General features: G+C 56.2%; 2 protein-coding genes across 7 annotated transcripts; both read left to right on the top strand.

Moving 5' to 3' along the window:
- The first annotated feature begins 55 nt into the window (after nucleotides 1-55).
- Nucleotides 56-8,668, top strand: RAB4B (RAB4B, member RAS oncogene family). Of its 2 annotated transcripts, XM_007087252.3 has the most exons (8): nucleotides 56-266; nucleotides 1,465-1,545; nucleotides 1,801-1,915; nucleotides 3,257-3,319; nucleotides 3,408-3,562; nucleotides 4,607-4,702; nucleotides 4,798-4,928; nucleotides 8,293-8,668. In XM_007087252.3, the coding sequence occupies exons 1-7, from the start codon at nucleotides 251-253 to the stop codon at nucleotides 4,911-4,913; spliced, it is 642 nt and encodes a 213-aa protein (XP_007087314.2). In that variant the 5' UTR covers nucleotides 56-250; the 3' UTR covers nucleotides 4,914-4,928; nucleotides 8,293-8,668. The 2 variants fall into 2 exon arrangements, with proteins under 2 accessions (XP_007087314.2, XP_042824140.1); XM_042968206.1 differs by lacking the exon at nucleotides 56-266 and having other exon boundaries at nucleotides 289-1,545.
- A 1,433-nt stretch (nucleotides 8,669-10,101) lies between these two features.
- EGLN2 (egl-9 family hypoxia inducible factor 2) lies at nucleotides 10,102-19,189 on the top strand. 5 transcript variants are annotated; one of them, XM_042968201.1, is made up of 6 exons: nucleotides 10,102-10,210; nucleotides 11,259-12,331; nucleotides 17,225-17,344; nucleotides 17,825-17,961; nucleotides 18,183-18,250; nucleotides 18,531-19,189. In XM_042968201.1, the coding sequence occupies exons 2-6, from the start codon at nucleotides 11,495-11,497 to the stop codon at nucleotides 18,584-18,586; spliced, it is 1,218 nt and encodes a 405-aa protein (XP_042824135.1). In that variant the 5' UTR covers nucleotides 10,102-10,210; nucleotides 11,259-11,494; the 3' UTR covers nucleotides 18,587-19,189. The 5 variants fall into 5 exon arrangements, with proteins under 5 accessions (XP_042824135.1, XP_042824139.1, XP_042824136.1 ...); XM_042968202.1 differs by lacking the exon at nucleotides 10,102-10,210 and adding an exon at nucleotides 10,448-10,530; XM_042968203.1 differs by lacking the exon at nucleotides 10,102-10,210 and adding an exon at nucleotides 10,549-10,657.
- Nucleotides 19,190-19,203: the final 14 nt, after the last annotated feature.

The following is a 19,203-nucleotide window of genomic DNA, read 5'->3' as shown; positions in this document are numbered from 1 at the left end:
ACGCCTCCAATCCGTGCTTTTTGTCCCGCCTCCTGGCCGTCGAGTTCGCCAATCCCTGCCTTTGGGCAGCGTGGCCTGGTATCCCGCAGCCCTAGCGGGTCGCGCCGTAGGGGGGTGGAGGCGGAAGTGGCGGCGCCGGCCCCGGGAGTAGGAAGGAGCCGGGGCTGCAGCCGGAGTGGAGCGGCTGCCAGCCGAGGAGCAGGCGCGGCCGCGGCGCCATATTGCGGCCCCAAGCGGCCGCGACCGAGTCATGGCCGAGACCTACGGTGAGGGTGGTGTGCCGAAGCCGGAGTCTGGGGTCTGGGCCCAGAGAGGATGCGGCCTTTGGGGAATGGGGCGGAGCCTTATGTGCCAGGGGGCGGGGTCTGGTATGGGGCAGGGCCTGGTGGATACTGGGAGGGGTTTAGTGGGTCTGAGGCTGAGCTCCATCTATTTGGGCGGAGCCTGAGGGTCTGGTGTGTGGGTTAAATAGATCTGGGGCGGGATTTGAAGTAGCCAGTCCTGGTGGATCTGCGCAGGCCTTGAGAGAAAGGGTGGGCCTTAATGTGTCAGGGCGGAGCCTGAGTGGATCGGGTGGGGCTGACTGTGAATGGCAGGGGTCGAGCCGGGTGGGCTAGGAGAATCCTGAGGGGATGCTGTGGACCCTGGGACTGCTCTGGCTTGAGAGGTCTGGAATGGGGTTGGGGATGAGTTGTCCTTGAATTAGGAGGTGGGAGGGACTAGTGACAAGGGGTGGGGCTTAAACTTGAGGATAGGGGCAGGGCCTTGGGCCTGGGAAGGAGGGGCTGAGAATTGGAAAATCTGGATGAAGGGATGAATTGGAGGTGGGAGGACAGGGTGCGATAGAAAGAGCACTGTTTTAAGAGTCAGAAGGAGCTACTACATTCCTTCAACAAATAAAGGAAAAGCATTGGGATCAAGTGCAAAGATCCCGAGGTGGGAACCAGCTTGCCATTTTTAGGGAATAGACTGAAGGCCTATTCAGTCTAGAGGCTAGAGCAGAGTGAATGAGAGAGTGGTAGAAGGTAAAATTGTGAAGGGTGGGATTTCAAGATGGCTTTCAAGAGGTGTTCACAACATAGTAGGTAAGATTTTGAACTCTGGAGTCAGTTGACCTGGGTTCGAATCCCTGTTCTGCCTGGCTGTGGGATTGTGGGCAAGCCAGTTAACTTTTCTGGCCTCAGTTTCCTCATCTGGAAGATGGGGATGATTGTTAGTATACTTCCCTCATAGAGTTTTTCTGAGAATGAAGCAAGCTGTTGACGTAAGTAAAGAACTTTAAAACTGTGCCTGGTATGTAGTAAGCTCTATATAAAAGTTGTCTGTTACCCTTCTTACCCATTGCTCTGATTCTGCCTGTGTCTGTTTGTCTCCTTATAACTGTGATGGTCTCTTGGTTTCCATCTTTTGCCCTGTATCATTCTCTCCATATGGGTTTTCCTGATTTTGACTCCACCTGCCCAGACTTCCTCTTCAAATTCCTGGTGATTGGCAGCGCAGGAACTGGAAAATCATGTCTCCTTCATCAGTTCATTGAGAATAAGTGTGAGTTTCTGGGAATGGTCCCCGGATCACTGAACTGTGGGCATGGGCATGACGTGGGCAGGGGCAGGGCTGGCCAGAGGTACAGTTCCAGTGCTGGCTGCCTGGTCCTTGCCTTGGTATGTATTCTTTGCTAGACCCTCCCTGAGCCTCAGTCACCCCTGCAATGAGAATGGTTTTGTACAGGCTGAGGAGGACTTGGAGGACAGGGAATCTTCTGAGCCCCTGCACTGCCTCTTTTCTCCCTCCCACTCCCAGTCAAACAGGACTCCAACCACACAATCGGCGTGGAGTTTGGATCTCGCGTGGTCAACGTGGGTGGGAAGACTGTGAAGCTACAGATTTGGGACACAGCCGGCCAGGAGCGGTTTCGGTAGGTGGCCTGGACTCCCAAGGGAGGGGGCGGGCAGAGGACAGAGGAAAGAAAATGGGGGCGGGGGAGGGGGGGTTGTGTGTGCAGAATCACTTGGAGATATGACAGGAGCCAGGAGACATTGAGAGGGCAGGCAAGGTCGAGGGAGAGAGACAGAGACTGCTTACAGTTACCTCTAGCCAGAGAGAGCAGGAGTCCTGGAGAGAGAGCAGAGACAGTGAGAGAGAAAATGACATTGAGAAAGAAGCCTAGTGAAGGGAGAGACCAACAGACCCTAGAGTGACAGCGATAGATAGACCCATATGGCTGGAGGGATGGACACTGGCACCCCAGGAGAGGTGCTTAGGTTGGGGGCAAGGGGTAGAGATGGAAAAAAGAGAGATTGAAAGAGAAAGGGAAACTGGAAAGAGATATACACACTCCGAAAGGGACAGAGAAAGAGAGACAGAGACTGAGCAGAAGAGCAAGATAAGGGTGATAAAGAGACACAAAGAGAAGCAGGTCAGAGCCAGAGACAGGGAGGGTGGGACAGGCAGAGCCAGAGAGACAGAGAAATGGATGTGTTTTGGGGCGGGGGGTGGGGGGGGGGGAGAGAAAGGTGTAGGGCTCAGTGCACAGCATGTCTTCAGGAAATGGCTGCAGAAAAGGTGGGAGATGCATAGAAACCCTGAATCTGAGATACAGAGAAGAGGAGACACATGAGGGAACCCAATCCATGAGGAAGTATGGTCCCAGGCCAGCACGTCGTCGCTGCTACGTTAATATTGGCGTGTAGATCCACTGTGTGGGAGACACAGAGAAGGTGAAGGGTGTGCGGCTTGCGCTGGGTTTTCAGTAAGTGCTCAGTGTACGCTCGTGGAATGATTGCCTGAGTTCCAGAGGGACCAGACAGGTGACTGGGAGATGCATACAGTCGGCCACAGTGGGAGAGGGACAAGCGGATGTAGTTGCAGAGCACGTGGCCAGGCCTGGGCAAAGGGGAGGTGAATGAATGAACGCATGAGAAATCAAGAGCGAGGGTGAGAGAACCAGGGCCACAGAGACAGACAGAGATAGAGAGACACAGAGAATGAGAGACATACACACACAAGAGAGACGGACAGGAAGACACAGACCAGTGAGGACATACAGAAAGACACAGACAGACAGACAGACAGCTAAAGGAGACAGATTGAGGGAGACAAAGAAAGAAATTATGGCGAGACCAGACCACTGCCAGCTTTTGGGGGATGGGCCAGCAGTGAAGGGGGGCCTCCGAACCACCAGTCTCTCTCCGCAGAGGGGGGCAATCTCAGGGCAGACCCCAGCCTCGGGGGTGACTGGGTCCCCCTGGCCCCACAGGTCGGTGACACGGAGTTATTACCGAGGCGCGGCTGGAGCTCTGCTGGTGTATGACATCACCAGGTGGGTACAGGGAGAGGAGAGGGTGGGGCAGGGCCTGGGCAGAGCCCCTGTCCTGTGCCTGCCTCCCTCCTGTCTCCCTTCTCCATAGCCGGGAGACCTACAACTCGCTGGCTGCCTGGCTGACGGATGCCCGCACGCTGGCCAGCCCCAACATCGTGGTCATCCTCTGTGGCAACAAAAAGGACCTGGACCCGGAGCGTGAGGTCACTTTCCTGGAGGCCTCCCGCTTTGCCCAGGAGAATGGTGAGGGTCCTGTGGTGGGCCAGTGGCGGAGGGCAGGGGGTGCTCAGCAGAGGAGCAGGGGCAGTCCCTGCAGGCCTGCAGGCCTCCCTGCGGCTATGCCCAGCAAGAGAATGTGGAGATTTAGAGGTCTGGGTTCAAATTCAAGTGTTGCCACATGTGAGCTGTGCCACCACTCTGGTCCCGTTTCCTCATCTGACAAGTGGGAGTCACGGCCTTTCTGTCTCAACATAGTACGTGATGGATGGCTCAAGGGATTTGGTCCATGGAGAGCCCACCGCACTGCCCGGATGTGGCAGCGGCCTCTTGAGGAACATTGGCTGCTAAGAAGGTTTTGGCCAGTGCAGGGTATTGGTATAATGTGGGGGCTGCAAACTTCGATGGCCCGAGGGGCCAGGCCTGTTTTGTGAATAAGAGAGATAGGACAGGGCAGACCCCAGGTTAGCAGGCACCAGTGTTAGGGGCGTGAACAGGACCAACAGCCACAGCAAAAGGTGTGCAAGTATAAACTCACTTGAAAACTTCGTGTGGGCCAAACATCTACTGGCTCAGGGTCTGTCTCCATGTTCCCCAATTTGTAACTTCCAGGTTTAGAGGATGTCTTGCCATGAGAAAGATGTGGGTTTGAGTCCTGGCTCTTACTTTCTGTGCGGCCTTGTCATGTGGCTGAAGGGTAGACTGTGGTGGGCCTGGGCCTGTCCTAGATGGTGCTGGGGACAGAGTGTGAAAGACACCCTGGGCCCAGTTGTCGTGGGCTCACCGTTAGTGGGTGGGGAAAGGGGACACCACCCTCTGCAGATAATGACAGCCCAGAGAGGTCAGGGCTGGGATAGGGGAGACACAGGGGGGCCCTGGGAGCCCAGGGTGGGGCACCTGGTCCTGCTGGAAGGTCAGAGAGAACTTTCTAGGGGAAGAGGTGTGTAGGCGGGAACCTAGGGAGGTGGCCCTTCACAGCAGGACAACAGAGGCCTGGAGTGAGGGCAGAATGAGAGGTGGCAGGTCAGAGTCAAGGGGAGGCTGGGGACTGACCCAGGCCCTGCCCCCTAGAGCTAATGTTCCTGGAGACTAGTGCCCTCACGGGTGAGAACGTGGAGGAGGCTTTCCTGAAGTGTGCCCGCACCATCCTGAACAAGATCGACTCAGGTGAGGCCCCTGACTGCCCAGAGTGGGAGTGGGAGTAGAAGGCAGGGCCCAGAGGTCTCTGGGGGACAAGTCCTGACCTCTCCCCTGCCCCCCAGGTGAGCTCGACCCGGAGAGGATGGGCTCAGGCATTCAGTATGGGGACGCATCCCTCCGCCAGCTGCGGCAGCCTCGGAGTGCCCAGGCCGTGGCCCCTCAGCCCTGTGGCTGCTGAGACGTCCGGAGCCAGGTGGGAGCCCAGGGCCTGGGGACGGCAGGGGTGGTGTCCTGGCAAGGGGGGGATACGGAGCGGAGATGGAGACACAGAAAAGGAGAGGTGACAAGAAAACCAGGGTGAGAAAAGAGAGACGCAAAAACGGTTTAGTGAAAGGAGCCATCATCCTGGCCTCAGGGATGTCCTCTCCATCTCACCACCACCTTGCTGCCCTGGATCTCCGACCCACCCATTTGGCAAATATTTATCGAGTGTGCACTGTGTGCCAGGTCCTGTTTGAGCAGTGGGCTAGAGAATTCCTGCCCTCGCAGGGCCAACATGCTCTAGGGAGGAGACAGACAATAATCAAGACACATAAGAAAATGATAATTGTAGTTAAGGAGATAAGAGCTATGGAGAAAAATAAAGCAAGGAAGTTGGGGTGGGGAGGTAAGGAGTGGAGTTTTATGATGATGTGGGAAAGCCCTTACTGAGGAGGTGACATTTGAGCAAAGGAGGAGGACAGGATCATATGGGTCCCTGGGGGAAGAATGTTCTAGGCAGAGAGAACAGCCAGTGCAGAGGCCCTGAGGTAAGTCATGCCTGGCCTGGATGAGGAAGTCCATGGAGGCCAGTGTGGCTGGAGTGGAGTATGTGTGTGTATTGAGGGCTGGGAGCGGTAAGTAGGAGATGAGGTCAGGGATCAGGGGAAGGAGATCATCAGGTAGGGCCTGGCTGTTGAGGTGGCTCTGGGTTATACCCCGGGTGGGATGGGAGCCACAGGAGGGCTCCGAGCAAAGAAGGGACAGGACCTGATTCAGGTCTTCCCAGGGTCCTTCTGGCTGCATATAGGGGAGAGAAGGGGGTGGGCGGGGGTGGTTGTTGAGAGACCAGTGAGGAGGCTACTGCAAAGTCAAGCTGAGAGAAGATGGTGGACAGGACCAGGGTTGGGGGGGAGGAGGGACTGAGACGTGGATAGCTTTGTATCCTCCCTGGTCTCTGTCTCCAGTCTTGTACCCTCTTGATGGAGCCACTGGGTCTTTCTAAAGCACACATCTGATCCTGTCCCTCCCCTGTTTAAAAACCACCCGTGGCTCCCAGGGTTCGTGGGACCAAGCTGAAGCTCCCAGCCTGGTGTTTGCCTCCGCCAGCTTCTCCTGCCTCAGCTCACACCTCTCCCCAGCACTCAGGCCACCGCAGCCACACCGAAGTTCTTTCCATTTTTCTGGCTCTTTGCTCATGCTGTTCCCTCTGCCAGGAACACCATCTCTGACCGCCTCCCCCTCCTCCAGCAAGCCTCACTTCCCCTATGGTTGGTCCAGACTCCTTGCCGGGCTTGCAGGATCCTACAGGATCAGGTCCCATCCTCACCTCTTTGGGAGGGTGTCTGTCTTGCCAATTACCCCTGTGTTTCACACCCACCCCTGCTCCCCACCTCCCGCTATTGGCAGCTCCAGAGTGGCTGAGGGGGGGAAAGTGCTCAGACCTTGGGTATACTTTGAAGCAGAGCCAACATAATTTCCTGATGAATGGATATGGCATTTGAAAGAGAGGAGTCAAGGGTGAGTGTTTAGGGCAGAAAATTCTTTTCCTTCCATGCCTCTGCCTCTGCTGTGCCTCAGTTAGGTGTGCCTGTCTGTCCTCCAGGCTCCTTTCTTAGGCCAGATGCCACTCATCTGCTTTCTGCTAAAACGACTCTTGCTGCAGGACACCTTTATCAGCTTCCCAGATGGGGTCACTGCCTCTAGCTGAGTGGTCTCACAACTGCCCCCTATTTTTTAAAGCATTCAGTCTGAATACTTGATCATTATTGTTTGTATTTGTCCTCCCCATCTGAGAAGGGAGGGAGGTGACAGATCAGAGATTCCCCAGCCAGGTTGCCTGTGTTTAAACTGACTCTGTCACTTCCTACCTGTGTGACACTGGGCAAATTATTTAACATCTCTGGGCCTTGGTTGCCTCACCTTCCAATTGGGGCTAATAATAGTACCTACCTCACGTAGGTTTTGTGAAGATTAATTACATTAATCCATGTAAAGTCCTTAGAACAGGGCCTGACACTTAGTGGAGACTCGATAAATGAGGGCTGTGAATTATTTTTCTTTTCACTATCCATTTTAAAGAGTCGGGCTGTGTAGAAATGGATGGGTGTGTATTCTTCACCCTCGGGCTTAGTATAGCATCCATTTCAGTGTTTACCCTCAGTGAATCAAATGTAATAAGACAGTGCTTTTTCAGATGTTACTGACTGCAGTCTGCAGGAGGAAATCAATTGTATACTTTGATCTAATACAGTCACACACACATAGAAGACTGAAACACTTTCCTAGCACTAATGTTTTTTGATTGAGGTGAAATTCACATGACCTAAATTTAGCCCTTTTAAGGTGCACCATTCAGTGGCACTTAGTCCATTCACAAAATTGTGCAACCACCACCTCTGTCTTGTTCCAAAACATTTTCATTACCCTAAGGAAACCCTGTGCTCATTAGGCAATCATTCCCCAATCCTCCCAGCCTCTGACACCCAGCAATCTGTTTGCTGTCGCTGTGGACCAATATTCCTATTACACGTGATGTACTCTGATATTCTCTATTCTTTTTTTTTTATTTTTAATTTTTTTTTTTAACGTTTATTTATTTTTGAGACAGAGCATGAACGGGGGAGGGTCAGAGAGAGGGAGACACAGAATCTGAAAGGCTCCAGGCTCTGAGCTGTCAGCACAGAGCCCGATGTGGGGCTCGAACTCACGGACCACGAGATCATGACCTGAGCCGAAGTCGGCCGCTTAACTGACTGAGCCACCCAGGCGCCCCCTGATATTCTCTATTCTATTTTATTCGTTCATTGACAAATTGGCCAAGGCCCACCAAACTGATTTCCCAGCCCACTCATGCAGTGCCGCACACTAAAATCACCTGGAGAGCTTTAAAAGCTACTGATGTCTGGGTACTGAGTACTGATGTACTCACCCCAGAGACTCTGAAGTGATTTCCGGATTTCTAGAAGCTCCCAGGTAATGCTATCTGTAGCTGAAGCAACAACCACTAACCAAATGCGGCTCTTCAGTTTGGAAAACACTGGAATGAGCCACGGTGATCCAGGAACACAGAGATAACAAAGGTGGGATGCGAAATTTAGATATTGAGATACTCCTCTAATAGACTCCAGGGGTCAGCTCTCTGAGACAGATAAATAGGGAGATACAAGTACCCTCAAAGAGATAGCTCCAAATTGCCTGCAGAAAATCAGACGGCAAATGTAGGAACTTTGGGAGAAAAAGAAAGGTATGGGCAGACAGACACAGATAGGAGGGCAGGAAGATACCCAGAAATGAGGCAGAGATACCGGCTGGACAGACTGAGGATCCCTGTAGTTCACCACACACTTTTCTTTCAGCTCACCTGTTCTCCAGGACCAGCCCTGCCCTCTGGCTGGGGCCTAGCCCCAGGCCCTGGGAGGCAGAGCCCCTCACCTGTCCTGGCCCCAGAGAAGCTGCCCCGCCACCTATCCCCCTTCCCTGGCCTGGTGGGGCCTGGCTGAGGGGCAAGACTGAGCCACGGGGAAGGGGGAATCCGTACCTGCTGCTGCTTCCTCTGTCTTGGCTAACCCCTGTCCCCCCTGAAACCCTAACCATACTCTAAGAGTTCCCAAAGCCTGAGACCGGGGCATTTGGCCCCAGCTTCCCGCCTGGCCCTGCCATTGCGAGTATGTGTTATTTATTGCCTGGAGGCCTGTTCAGTCCCTACTCCACCTCCATAAAGCATTGTTTACACCTGCGTCTTGGCCTCCGTTATTTTGGGGTGATGGGGAGGGAGGGGAGACAGAAGAGGTCCCTGATGGAAGAACCACGTGTTTGGGGGTCATGTTTGTGGTTTGGATATGATGTGGGGGTACACCATGACTCAGATGTTTGCTGTGGAGGGGGGTTTCTCACTTCACTTGTTGTGACAAGGCATGCTGGAGGCCCACCTGTGTAGCGCTGATGTCCTTGTGTTTGTGATGTGTGTGATGGGTGTGTGATGGCATCTGTAGGAATGTGTGCTGATTGTGTGTGACACTGTTGCTTGTGACTGCTTTGTGTCCTCAGTGATTGTATCCATGAGGCTGGTGGTGTTTGGCACCAATGCCGGGGAATGAAAATTCAGGTTTGTAGGTGAAACCTACGTGTGTTTGATGCTTGAAAGTTCCAGGCAGTGTCTGACTATTGCGTGTGTGACTGTGTATGTATGCCCTGAGGTGTGTTTGTCTTAGTGTGAATTTGGCATCTTTGATACACCCGTGTGTGACCATGAACCCTGAGTATGCCCCTAAAGGCTTTGTGGGCCTTTGTGCAACCCTGACCCTTGCATACTTGAGACTGGTGTATATCTCTCTGCGTCCTGGTGAACTGACAAAACCAGGGACAGGTGCAGCGCCCTGAGACCCTCCCAATTTCTCTGCCATCCCCAGGTCAGCACTAACCCACTCAGAGGGCAGGCCTGAGCCCCTAAACCCCCGTCTGCCCGGGCAATGGTGGAGGGGGCAGGGTATTTAAATGACATCTGCATAGTCTTTCCAGGCAGGGTCGCCCAAAATGTTCATAGACCCAAGGCTGTTAGACAAATGTCTTCTCTGCGTAGCCTTCCTAGGTTGCCCACAATTGTCCCGAAGAGGCAGGATGAAGCGGATCATATTTTGGCACACATCCCTTCCAGTCCGCTCTCCTCTCAGGGGCGTTCTGCACTTCTTTCCCTCCGTTATAGAAGGTACTTAAGTAGATTACTAATGTGCGCATTTACATACATTTCCCAACTAACTGTGCAGACATTTATCACATCTCTATTCTTGGGCGGTGAGAAGGCGGGGCTGCCCATGTAAATAACCTCATTTGCATGCCACTGTCCGACCCGGCTACACGTCATTCTCCGGCGCTCTGGGCTCTGAGAGGGTGGGCAGGCCTATGTAAACAACCTTATTTGCATGCCCCTCCCACATCGCCTGGCCTACCGCAGAACCCTCCCCCCCTTTCTCCGATCCAGCCCTTTTAACCCCCTTCCTCCTCCCGGGCAAAAGGGGCGGAGTGCAGTACGCAAATGAGCCTCGCGTTGGCGGCCGACCCATTTCCCCTACCTCCAGGAGGGTGTTCTGAACTTCCTTGCTCCGCCCCGCGCGGTTCACGCCTGCGCACGCACGGTCTCCTCAGCGGGTGAGGTCACGTGCCCAGCGGGCGAGGCAGGGGCGGAGCGTCGCGGGAGGTGGGGGCGGGGTATGGCGCGCTGTGCGGCGCTGGGCGGCTGGCACAAACGACGGCGCCGAGGCCGGAGGAAAAAGCTCGGTGAGGAGAGAGCTAGGAAGGGAGCGGGGCGGAGAGGGCGCGCGAGCCTGGGCGCGGGCGCGAGCCGAGCGAGGTGTGGGGGCGCCTGCCGGCCCGGCGTGGCGGAGCGCTGCGACCCCGGGAAGGGAAGGGTGGGGGTAGGGCGTGGGGGAGGGAACGCGCCGGGCGCGTTGAGTGCCGGCCGTTGAGGGCGGGGGAGCGGAGAGCGCGCGCCGGCCGACGGCGGTGGTGGGGGGGAGGGAATCCGGGGTCCGAGCGGTCCACGGGCCGGGCCTCCGTCGCCTGCGGCGCCCCGAGCTGGGAGGCCCGCACCGAAGGGGGTTGGGAGGGGCCGCCCTCTCTTGTCTTGTCCCCTCCCCCGCCCTTCCCCCTGTCGTTGTGGACCCTCCTCCCGCGGCTGCCTTCCGTCTGTCTGTCTGTCTGTCTTAGGCCCTCCCTTCCGTCTGGGTGTGTGTCAGCCGCCGGCTGGCTTCCTCTCGTTGGGCTTAGGTTGACCCCTTCGCCCCGTTCAGTCCGGCCGTCTCAGGCTCGCCCTCCCAGCTTCTCTCCGGTCGGCTTTTCCGTCTCTGGACCCCCCCCATTCTCTTTGTCTCTGGACTCCCCGGTTTGCTCTGTCTGTGGAGCCTTACGTTCCCGCCGTGTGTCCCTGGAATCCCCAGGCAGAGTCCCCCCCACCTTGTGTATTTGTTTCCAACTCTCGCGCTCCCTGCTGCCCCAGTATTCCTTTTCTACTCCAGGCCCCCTCTCTCCTTGCTGTTCAGTTTCTGTGTCCGAGCCCCCACCGCAGTCCTGTGCCTTTGGGTCATCTCCCCAGTCTCACTCCTCTCTTCGGCTGCCTCCCTCACTGCCTTCTCTCTCCGTGATTCCCCCCTCCCGCCCAAAGTTCCCATGATCTTCTCCCCGACTTGGCCTGGCGTTTGGGGGGGGGGGGGTCTCCGTAGCCAAGTCTGCCTTCCTCCCCACTGCCCCTGCCACTCCTCACCGCTACCCCCCGCCGGACTGCCTCTAGCTCTTCTCACATTCTGTTTTTTCTCTCTCCCCCTTGCAGCCACCCTGACGGGTCCTTTCCCAAGCCCCTAGGGGTGGCAGAGGACTTGGGGACCAGCGAGCACCCCCAGGGCACGAGAAGAGCCTCTGCTGCCTGCCCTGCCTCATCCTGCCCCACGCCAGGCTCAGCCGTTCCGGCCCCCGGCTGCATCAAGTGGAGGAGGCGGAGGCGGAGGAGGGTGGCACCATGGGCCCGGGCCGTGCCCTCCATGCCCGGGGGATGAAGACGCTGCTGCCATGGACAGCCCGTGCCAGCCGCAGCCCTTGAGTCAGGCTCTCCCTCAGTTGCCGGGTTCTGTGTCAGAGCCCTTGGAGCCTGGCCGGGCCAGGATGGGGGTGGAGAGTTACCTGCCCTGTCCCCTGCTACCCTCCTACCACCGACCAGGAGCACCTGGTGAGGCCTCGGCGGGGAGCGGGACCCCCAGGGTCACAGCCACTTCCACCACAGCCAGCCCCCTGCGGGAGGGCTTAGGCGGGCAGGATGGTGGTGAGCTGCGGCCCCTACAGAGTGAGGGCGCTGCAGCACTGGTCACCAAGGGGTGCCAGCGACTGGCGGCCCAGGGCGCCCGGCCTGAGGCCCCCAAACGGAAGTGGGCAGAGGATGGCGGGGATGCCCCTGCACCCAGCAAGCGGTCCTGGGCCAGGCAGGAGAACCGGGAGGCAGAGGCCGAAGGGGAGGGCGGGATGGGCTGCAGCAGTGACAGTGGCGAGGCCAGCGCAGGGCTGAGGGAGGAGGTGCTGCCCGCCACGCCCGAGCGCCTGGCCCTGGACTATATTGTGCCCTGCATGCGGTACTATGGCATCTGTGTCAAGGACAGCTTCCTGGGGGCAGCATTGGGTGGCTGTGTGCTGGCCGAGGTGGAGGCCCTGAAGCGGAGTGGGCGCCTGCGTGACGGGCAGCTGGTGAGCCAGCGGGCTATCCCGCCACGCAGCATTCGCGGGGACCAGATTGCCTGGGTGGAAGGCCACGAGCCGGGCTGCCGAAGCATCGGGGTCCTCATGGCCCACGTGGATGCTGTAATCCGCCACTGTGCTGGGCGCCTGGGTGGCTACGTCATCAACGGGCGCACCAAGGTAAGGCTGCAAGGGCCTTGGAGGGGGATGGGGCAACGCTTCTCTATCGGGTACCTGTGCGCTTGGAGACCGGCTTCTGGGGTCACAGAAGGGTTTAGACAGCTCCAGTGGGGGGAGTGTTGGTGTTGGAGTTTGCTTTGGGCTCTGCCTCCGTGTGGGGACGTTGGGGGTCTGTGCACTTTCTCTTTCCTTGTTTCTCTATCTTTTCATCCATCCCCGTCTCCTGGTCTGTCTAGTCCCTCCTGTTGTCTGTCTCTGGTCCGTCTGTTCTGTCTTCCAGGCAGGAGAACCAGGAGACAGAGTGGGGAGGGTGGCAGCGGTGAAGCCAGTGCCAGGCTGAGGGAGGAGGTGCTGCCCGCTGCGCCTGGCTGGCGCTGGACTCCATTGTACCCCTGTGCCATGCTGTGGCATCTGCAGCAAGGACAGCTTCCTGAGGGTGGCGCTGTCTGCTTGTGTGCTGGCCTGGGAGATGGGGGTCCTGTCCTCCACCTTTCCTGTGCTTCCCCATCCTAGACTCTCCCCTCATCCTTTCTGTCTCGTTTATCCATCTCTTCATTCCTGTTGGTCCTAATCTGTTTTCTTGATTTTCTGTTTTGTGTCTTTTGGTACCTTTTTCTTGTTTTAGAGTAGTTGTTTAGTTGTTGTTAATCCTTTTTTTTTTTTTTTTTTTTTTTTTTTTTTGGACACCTGGGCTTTTTTGACAATCTGTCAGAACCACAGACCCTTTTTTAAGAAAAATGCTCCTTTGTGGAGTTTATGGGCAGTCATCAGTGTCTCCAGCTGCCTGTTCAGGAACTTAGGGTCAGGAGCTTTTCAGAAGACCTTGGTCCACAGGGCCTTTCTGGACAAGGCCTCGTAGGGAGTGCCTGCTGCACGCCAGTGATGCCTGGCTGGTGGCGGGGCTGCTTGCTTCCCTGCGGGCATGAGGCTGTGCTCCTGATGTCTCCCTCTTCAGTCTGATCCCATCCTGGGTCCTGCCTCTGTACAGCTCTGCCACTGGCTGGAGCTGGCTTAGGGATCCAGGCTCCCTCCGGGCTGAAGCCGGCATCCTCCCCACCCAGCTGGAACTTGTCCTGTCCTACTTCCTTCCTCTTCCTCCCTTACCTGATAGCTGGAGAGCCAGAGGAGGCCTTTCCCTAGGCTCTGCTCCTGCGAAGCAGGAGAGATGAGTGGGAGTCTCCCTGGCCACAAGGTCCTCAGCACCTGCACCCCAGGTCACCCACCTTCATAGGAGGGAGTTTGGGCGGGAGACCACGAGAGCTGAGTGGCCCAGAGCAGCATGCTTTCCTGAGCCTCAGTTTGCTCATCTACAGGATACAGAAATCAGTTAAGTCCCCAGCTAGTCTTTGGCAGTTTTAAGAGAGAAGGGGAAAGTAGAGGGAGCCGATTTCTTCTCCTTTGGTGCTTTGGATGTGGTTGGGGACTGGGGGTGTTGGGACTATTTTAGTCTTGGGTGACTTCTGTTGCTCTGGGAGGTAAGAACAAACCAGGCCAACTGAGAATGGAGGGGAGGACCCAACCCAATCACTGGAGTTCCTCTCAGACCCTCCCCTGCCCCAGTGAGACAGCAACTCCAGGCTTTCCTACCTTCAAAGGGCAACATCTGGCCTCCCTCCCCAGGCTTTGGAATAAGAGTGAGCTGAGGTGGGTGGCCACAGAGGTGTTGGGGGCACAGATCACCAGTGTGGCTGGCGTCAGAAACAATCTGCCTATTGGTCATTCTTTTTTTTTTTTTTTTTAATGTTTATTTATTTTTGAGAGAGAGAAAGAGAGAGTGTGAGCAGGGGAGGGGCAGAGAGAGGGAGACACAGAACTCGAAGTAGGCTTTAGGCTCTGAGTGTCCTCACAGAGCTGGACACGGGGGTCAAACTCAGGAACCGTGAGATCATGACCTGAGCCAAAGTCGCACACTTAACCGACTGAGCCACAGTCGCACACTTAACCGACTGAGCCACTCAGGCACCCCATCTGTTGGTCATTCTTGAGTGGAACTCCTGTTTTGTTCTCCCAACTTTCTCTAGTCTCTCTGCTCAGTTGACCTGCAGATGGGAGAGAGTTGACTCCCACTGGCATCAAGGACTGCCATCGGGGACCATAGGGCGGGCCTGGCTGGCTTGGTTTGTCCCTTTCAGAGCAGCTTGGAGGTGGGACTGTCTCACTCCCCAGTTTCTAACTCTGTGTGTTTGGGTTGGGGTTTTTGGCACATTGTCACCAATAGCCCTTAAATCTTTAAGTCTCCTGGCTCTGACACAAGCTACCCCTTCCCTGAGATGGGAGGGTGAGGAGCAGACTTCCATGTCACTCTGCTTGTTGTCCTTTTCCCTGGTAGGAGCGGAAGTAGATTCTTCTCTGGGGCCATGGTGTGTGTGGGGGTGGGTGGGTGGGGGGATCGGTGGGAGTTTAAAGGGCCTGTTTCTGTTGCCAGTCTTCATGCACGACTCCCATTCCATAGCAGAATACGGACGCTGTCCCTGCATGCGTGGTGGGAGACCCTGTGTAAGGGTGTGGAGGGCCGGACAGGTTGGAGTCCCTGAGACCCAGAGGAGTGCTTTCAGTCAGCAGCTACTGCCTGGGCGCTAGGGAGACAAGCTCGGCCCCAGAGGCTTCCATGGGCCTGCCTGTCAGGCCAGTACTAGGTAAACAAGTACTTGTGCTGATTTCACATTGAGAGGGTAGAATGGAAGATCAGCCCAGGTGTATTCAGCCGGATACTCAAGGTGCCCTTGGACCCGAGATGTGAACAACAAGGAGGACCAGGGGAAGTGTGTACCAGGCAGGCGCAGAGGCCTTGTGGCTGAACTTGGTCTGGTGAGAGCAGAGAGGAGGCCCGAGGTGCTGGAGTAGAGTGATGGGGATGGTAGGTGAGGTTGGTGGCCTTGAAGGCTGAGGCTGTGAAAATACACAATTTATATTTTGTATTTTCTTGGAATGTGGTGGGGGTCTTGACAGGGATCTGAGCAAGGAAGAGCTGGAGAAAAGGGTCTCTGGCTGCCGTGTGGGGATGGATTGTGGGAAAGAGGCCACAGCACTGGACTCCCTTCCTCACCCCGTCCTTGTGCAGAACCAGCAAAATCTCTGCTTGGATTCTGTCTGGGGAGGGCTTGATGGCAGGCCACCCGGACGTAGCCACATTCTTCCTCCCAGTGGTGTGGTTGCTCAGAACACTGACCCGTTTGCAGGGAGCGAGTAGTGCAAAGAAGGTTCTCCTGAACCGGGGGTGTGGGGGCCAAGGTCTCACCCTGGCGCTGCCAGAGAGAAGCATGGCTCCCCACGGCTGGATGGCCTTACCCAGCTGAAGCCCTCCTGGCTGCTCCTCCCCAGGGAGGCGCTGTGCTCTTTTGGGGACACGTGTTTAACGCAGAGCTGTTTACCATTCGTGCTGGGTTGAGCCCTAGGAGTGATGTGTTGGAAGAAGGCTGAGGATTGAGTCGGCCTGGCCTGCCACAGAGTGCTAGGCAAGGCTCCTGTTTTGGCAGCAGATGCCAATCTTTCTGGTCAGGGCTGTCTTTCAGGGCTGTGGCCAACAGGTGTAGCTGAGCGTTAGTGGGGAGCATCAGCAGGTGGTCTGTGGCCTGGCACCAATGTGGGTCAAGGTGTCGAGACAGGTGGTCCAAGGAGCCGGAGGGTCTGCCTGCCAGTACTCCCCTTTTGCCTTACACAGTCCTCCCAAGTGGCTTTGGGCAAAGGGTAGGATAGGGACTTTTTTTTTTCTTTTTAGCGTCATTTTAGTCTGTGCTTTGGCTCTCCATGTGACAGGTACCTTGCTTGGTGCCTGCCCAAACATCTGTCTTGTTTGCTTCCCACAATACCTGTGAGGTAGTTGATCAGCTCCATTTCATGGATGCGGGACCTGAGACAAGGAAGTGAAGTCTCTTGCTTGATGTTACAGCTCGTGTGGCAGCACTGGGACTCGAACCTGGGAGTTAGGTCTGAAGGAATGCCTGGGCCCTTTTCCTTACACCACATCCACTTTTCTGTCAGCTCCCTAACGAGAAACAGGCATCCCGAGTGGCCAGGCCCTAGGCCTCCATGTGGTCAAGGGTGGCCAGGGGGATGGCACCCAGCAGGGGGAGGAGGTCAGAACCCTGTGGCTAGACCTGTACACACCGAAGCCAAGAGCTGGAGTGATTTCTCTTAGGTCTGTGGGGGTCAGGAATCCAGAGTTCTGAAGTCAGAGGGCAGTAAACAGAGGAAGTGTTTAGTACAGATGAGGCCATTGAGGCCCATGTAGATGATGGGACTGTCAGGGGCTACCCAGCAAGGTCATTCTTGGAGTGGGAGTTGGATTTCAGGTTCTAGTCACACACAGGGTTTGGGTACCTTTTCATATGTGTAGGAAACACACAACTTGGGATTCTTTGTAGTCAAGGGCAGCAGTCCTCAGCATTGCTGCACATTAGAATTACTTGGGGGAACCTTTAAAATTTCCAGCCTCCACCTTAGACCAGATATTTCAGAACCTCTGAGATGGGCCTGGGCATCAGCATCCCAGGTGATTCCACTCTGAAGCCAAGGTCAGGAACCATGGTCTAGAGCAGTAGGCCACATTCTTCCATACCGGAAAACATTTAAATTGGTTTTATTCCACTGAGAGGTCTCAGAGGGGCGGGGGTCAATTTATCTTTAAGTAAAATCCTCAGTCGCTCATTGAGCCCCACCTGGGTGCCAGGCTCTGGGCATGTGTGTACAGGGAGAGGGTTATCAGGCCCAAGAGCTGAAGTTTCTGGTAGATGGTGGCTCAGCTGGAAAAGAAGAAAGTCTGGGGGCTGGAGCTCTTGGAGGAGTCGGGGGACAGACAAGGGGCACGGAGGGGTGAAAGAGAGGAGGTAATGGCTGCTTCCCCAAATATCGCTGCCTAGCCCCAGTAAACCCACCTCCATCTGTCTCTGCCAGGCCATGGTGGCGTGTTACCCAGGCAACGGGCTGGGGTACGTGAGGCATGTTGACAATCCCCATGGCGATGGCCGCTGCATCACCTGTATCTATTACCTGAATCAGAACTGGGACGTCAAGGTAGGGGGTGAGGGTGAGGCGGCTGCATCGCTCCATTTTCCGCTCCCAGCTCAGCTTCTGGCATTCTCCCGTTCCTCTTCTCAGTCCACAGCCGGGCAGTGCAGTTAGCCTGCTGGCTGGCTTTTCCTGGGAAATGGCACCTCCTTCTCTCCAGCTGACCATGTGGTGGCAGCACGCACCCCCCCCCTCCCCCTTTGGTGAATGGTGCTGTCTGCCTCACCTCTGGTCTAAGGAACACTACCCTCCCCTCCCCCCCAACCCTACCCCATCCCATTTCCTGTCTTTAGTAGCTTCCTGCCCCGGCTCCATGGTGATGCAGACTCTGGGCTGTCATTCACTTTAAGAACCTGAGTGGTGGGAGGGAATGATATGTGCAGCTGCCACATCCCCTTGGCAGGCTCCGGAGGGCAGGGTAGTGCAAGGCAGAGGGTGGGGGCTGGACCGGCCAGCCTCTTGCCTCATCCTCTGGCCTGCCCTCAGGTGCATGGCGGCCTGCTGCAGATCTTCCCTGAGGGCCGGCCTGTGGTTGCCAACATCGAGCCACTCTTTGATCGGTTGCTCATTTTCTGGTCTGATCGGCGGAACCCCCATGAGGTGAAACCAGCCTATGCCACCAGGTATGACCCATGCTTGTGGGGATGTGCTCAGGTGTCCCGTTCTGTGCCAACAAAGACTTGTCAGACCCCGGGAGTGGCCAGGGAGTGGTGAGGTGCTGAGAGGGGCCTAAATGGGAACAGAACCAGGCTCCGAAGGGTGAACTCTAGTGTCACTGGATACGGTGGCTGGAATTGAAGAAAAGTAATCTCTAACTGCCCTTTGGGGCTGCTCTGGTCCCCAGGTACGCCATCACTGTCTGGTATTTTGATGCCAAGGAGCGGGCAGCAGCCAAAGACAAGTATCAGCTAGGTACCTGCTTCCCAAAGGGCATCCCCTCCCTCAAACCCTTACTATTCCATGTGCCTCCCAAGGCCTCAAGTCCCCTAATTCACCTTGTCAGTCTCTTAACTCAATTTTGTGACTCATTTTTTTCTCCTCTCTGCCCATCTTCTCTAGACAGCCCCACTCTCCCAGCACCCCCCAGCATGAGCCCCATTTCTTCTGGCCTCTCCTCCATCTTCCCAGGTTTTTCTTGGCTTCTGTGTCCCTTCCCTGATGACTCCCCCTCTCCTCTCCTCTTAACCCCCAGCATCCGGGCAGAAAGGTGTCCAAGTACCTGTCTCACAACCTGCTACGCCCACCTAGTGGCCAGCCCCAGAGCTGCATGGACAGACAGCTTGCCCTGACTTCGGGAGAGCCTTTGGCCCCTGTGCTGCTGGCCCAGCAGCCCACCGGTCTCGGTGCCTGCTCCTTTTCTGCCACCACTGCTGCTTCTGGCTTTGCCTCTGTCCTGCTTGGTGTGGAGGGCTCCGTCTGACGCTGAGGACCAAGGAGGAGGAGAGACCTCTGCTGCCCTTTGATGGGGGCTGGGGTTGTGATCTGGGCAGGGGCCAGCATTGGGAACTACGTCACTGGAGCTGGGGGCCTGTGGCTTGCCCTGTCTGGTCGTGCCCCTCAGACATGGAGAGCTGGAAGGAGGTATTGCTGCCTCCCACCAGGATGCAGGAATAGGGGTGGGAATGTCATGGCCTGATGCTGGCAAAGGTTTGTTGTGGCGGGGGAGTATCTCCAAGCCCCTCCCCCCCAACTCCTCCAGCCTGGAATGTGAAGTGACTCCCCAACCCCTATGGCCATGGCACCTTTTGGACTAGGCTGCCACTACGTGGGCAGGAGAAGAGGTGCTGGGAGGAGCATGGGCGTGAAAAGTCCTGTCAGCCAAGAAATAAAAGTTTACCTCAGAGCTGCAAACTTCTGACTCTTCC

Source organism: Panthera tigris, chromosome E2 (genome assembly GCF_018350195.1).
Source record: "Panthera tigris isolate Pti1 chromosome E2, P.tigris_Pti1_mat1.1, whole genome shotgun sequence".
Classification (NCBI taxonomy): domain Eukaryota; kingdom Metazoa; phylum Chordata; class Mammalia; order Carnivora; family Felidae; genus Panthera; species Panthera tigris.
The sequence above is the reverse complement of the archived record's forward strand: the minus strand, read 5'-3'. Positions and strand labels throughout refer to the sequence as shown.

Coding starts and splice junctions, on each gene's coding strand:
- RAB4B (XM_042968206.1), top strand. CDS start 1,386: ATGGTCTCTTGGTTTCCATCTTTTGCCCTGTATCATTCTCTCCATATG. Junction 1,546..1,800: donor TCAGTTCATTGAGAATAAGT/GTGAGTTTCTGG, acceptor TCCCACTCCCAG/TCAAACAGGACTCCAACCAC. Junction 4,703..4,797: donor CCTGAACAAGATCGACTCAG/GTGAGGCCCCTG, acceptor CCTGCCCCCCAG/GTGAGCTCGACCCGGAGAGG.
- EGLN2 (XM_042968201.1), top strand. CDS start 11,495: ATGGACAGCCCGTGCCAGCCGCAGCCCTTGAGTCAGGCTCTCCCTCAG. Junction 12,332..17,224: donor TCATCAACGGGCGCACCAAG/GTAAGGCTGCAA, acceptor TGTCTCTGCCAG/GCCATGGTGGCGTGTTACCC. Junction 18,251..18,530: donor CAAAGACAAGTATCAGCTAG/GTACCTGCTTCC, acceptor CTTAACCCCCAG/CATCCGGGCAGAAAGGTGTC.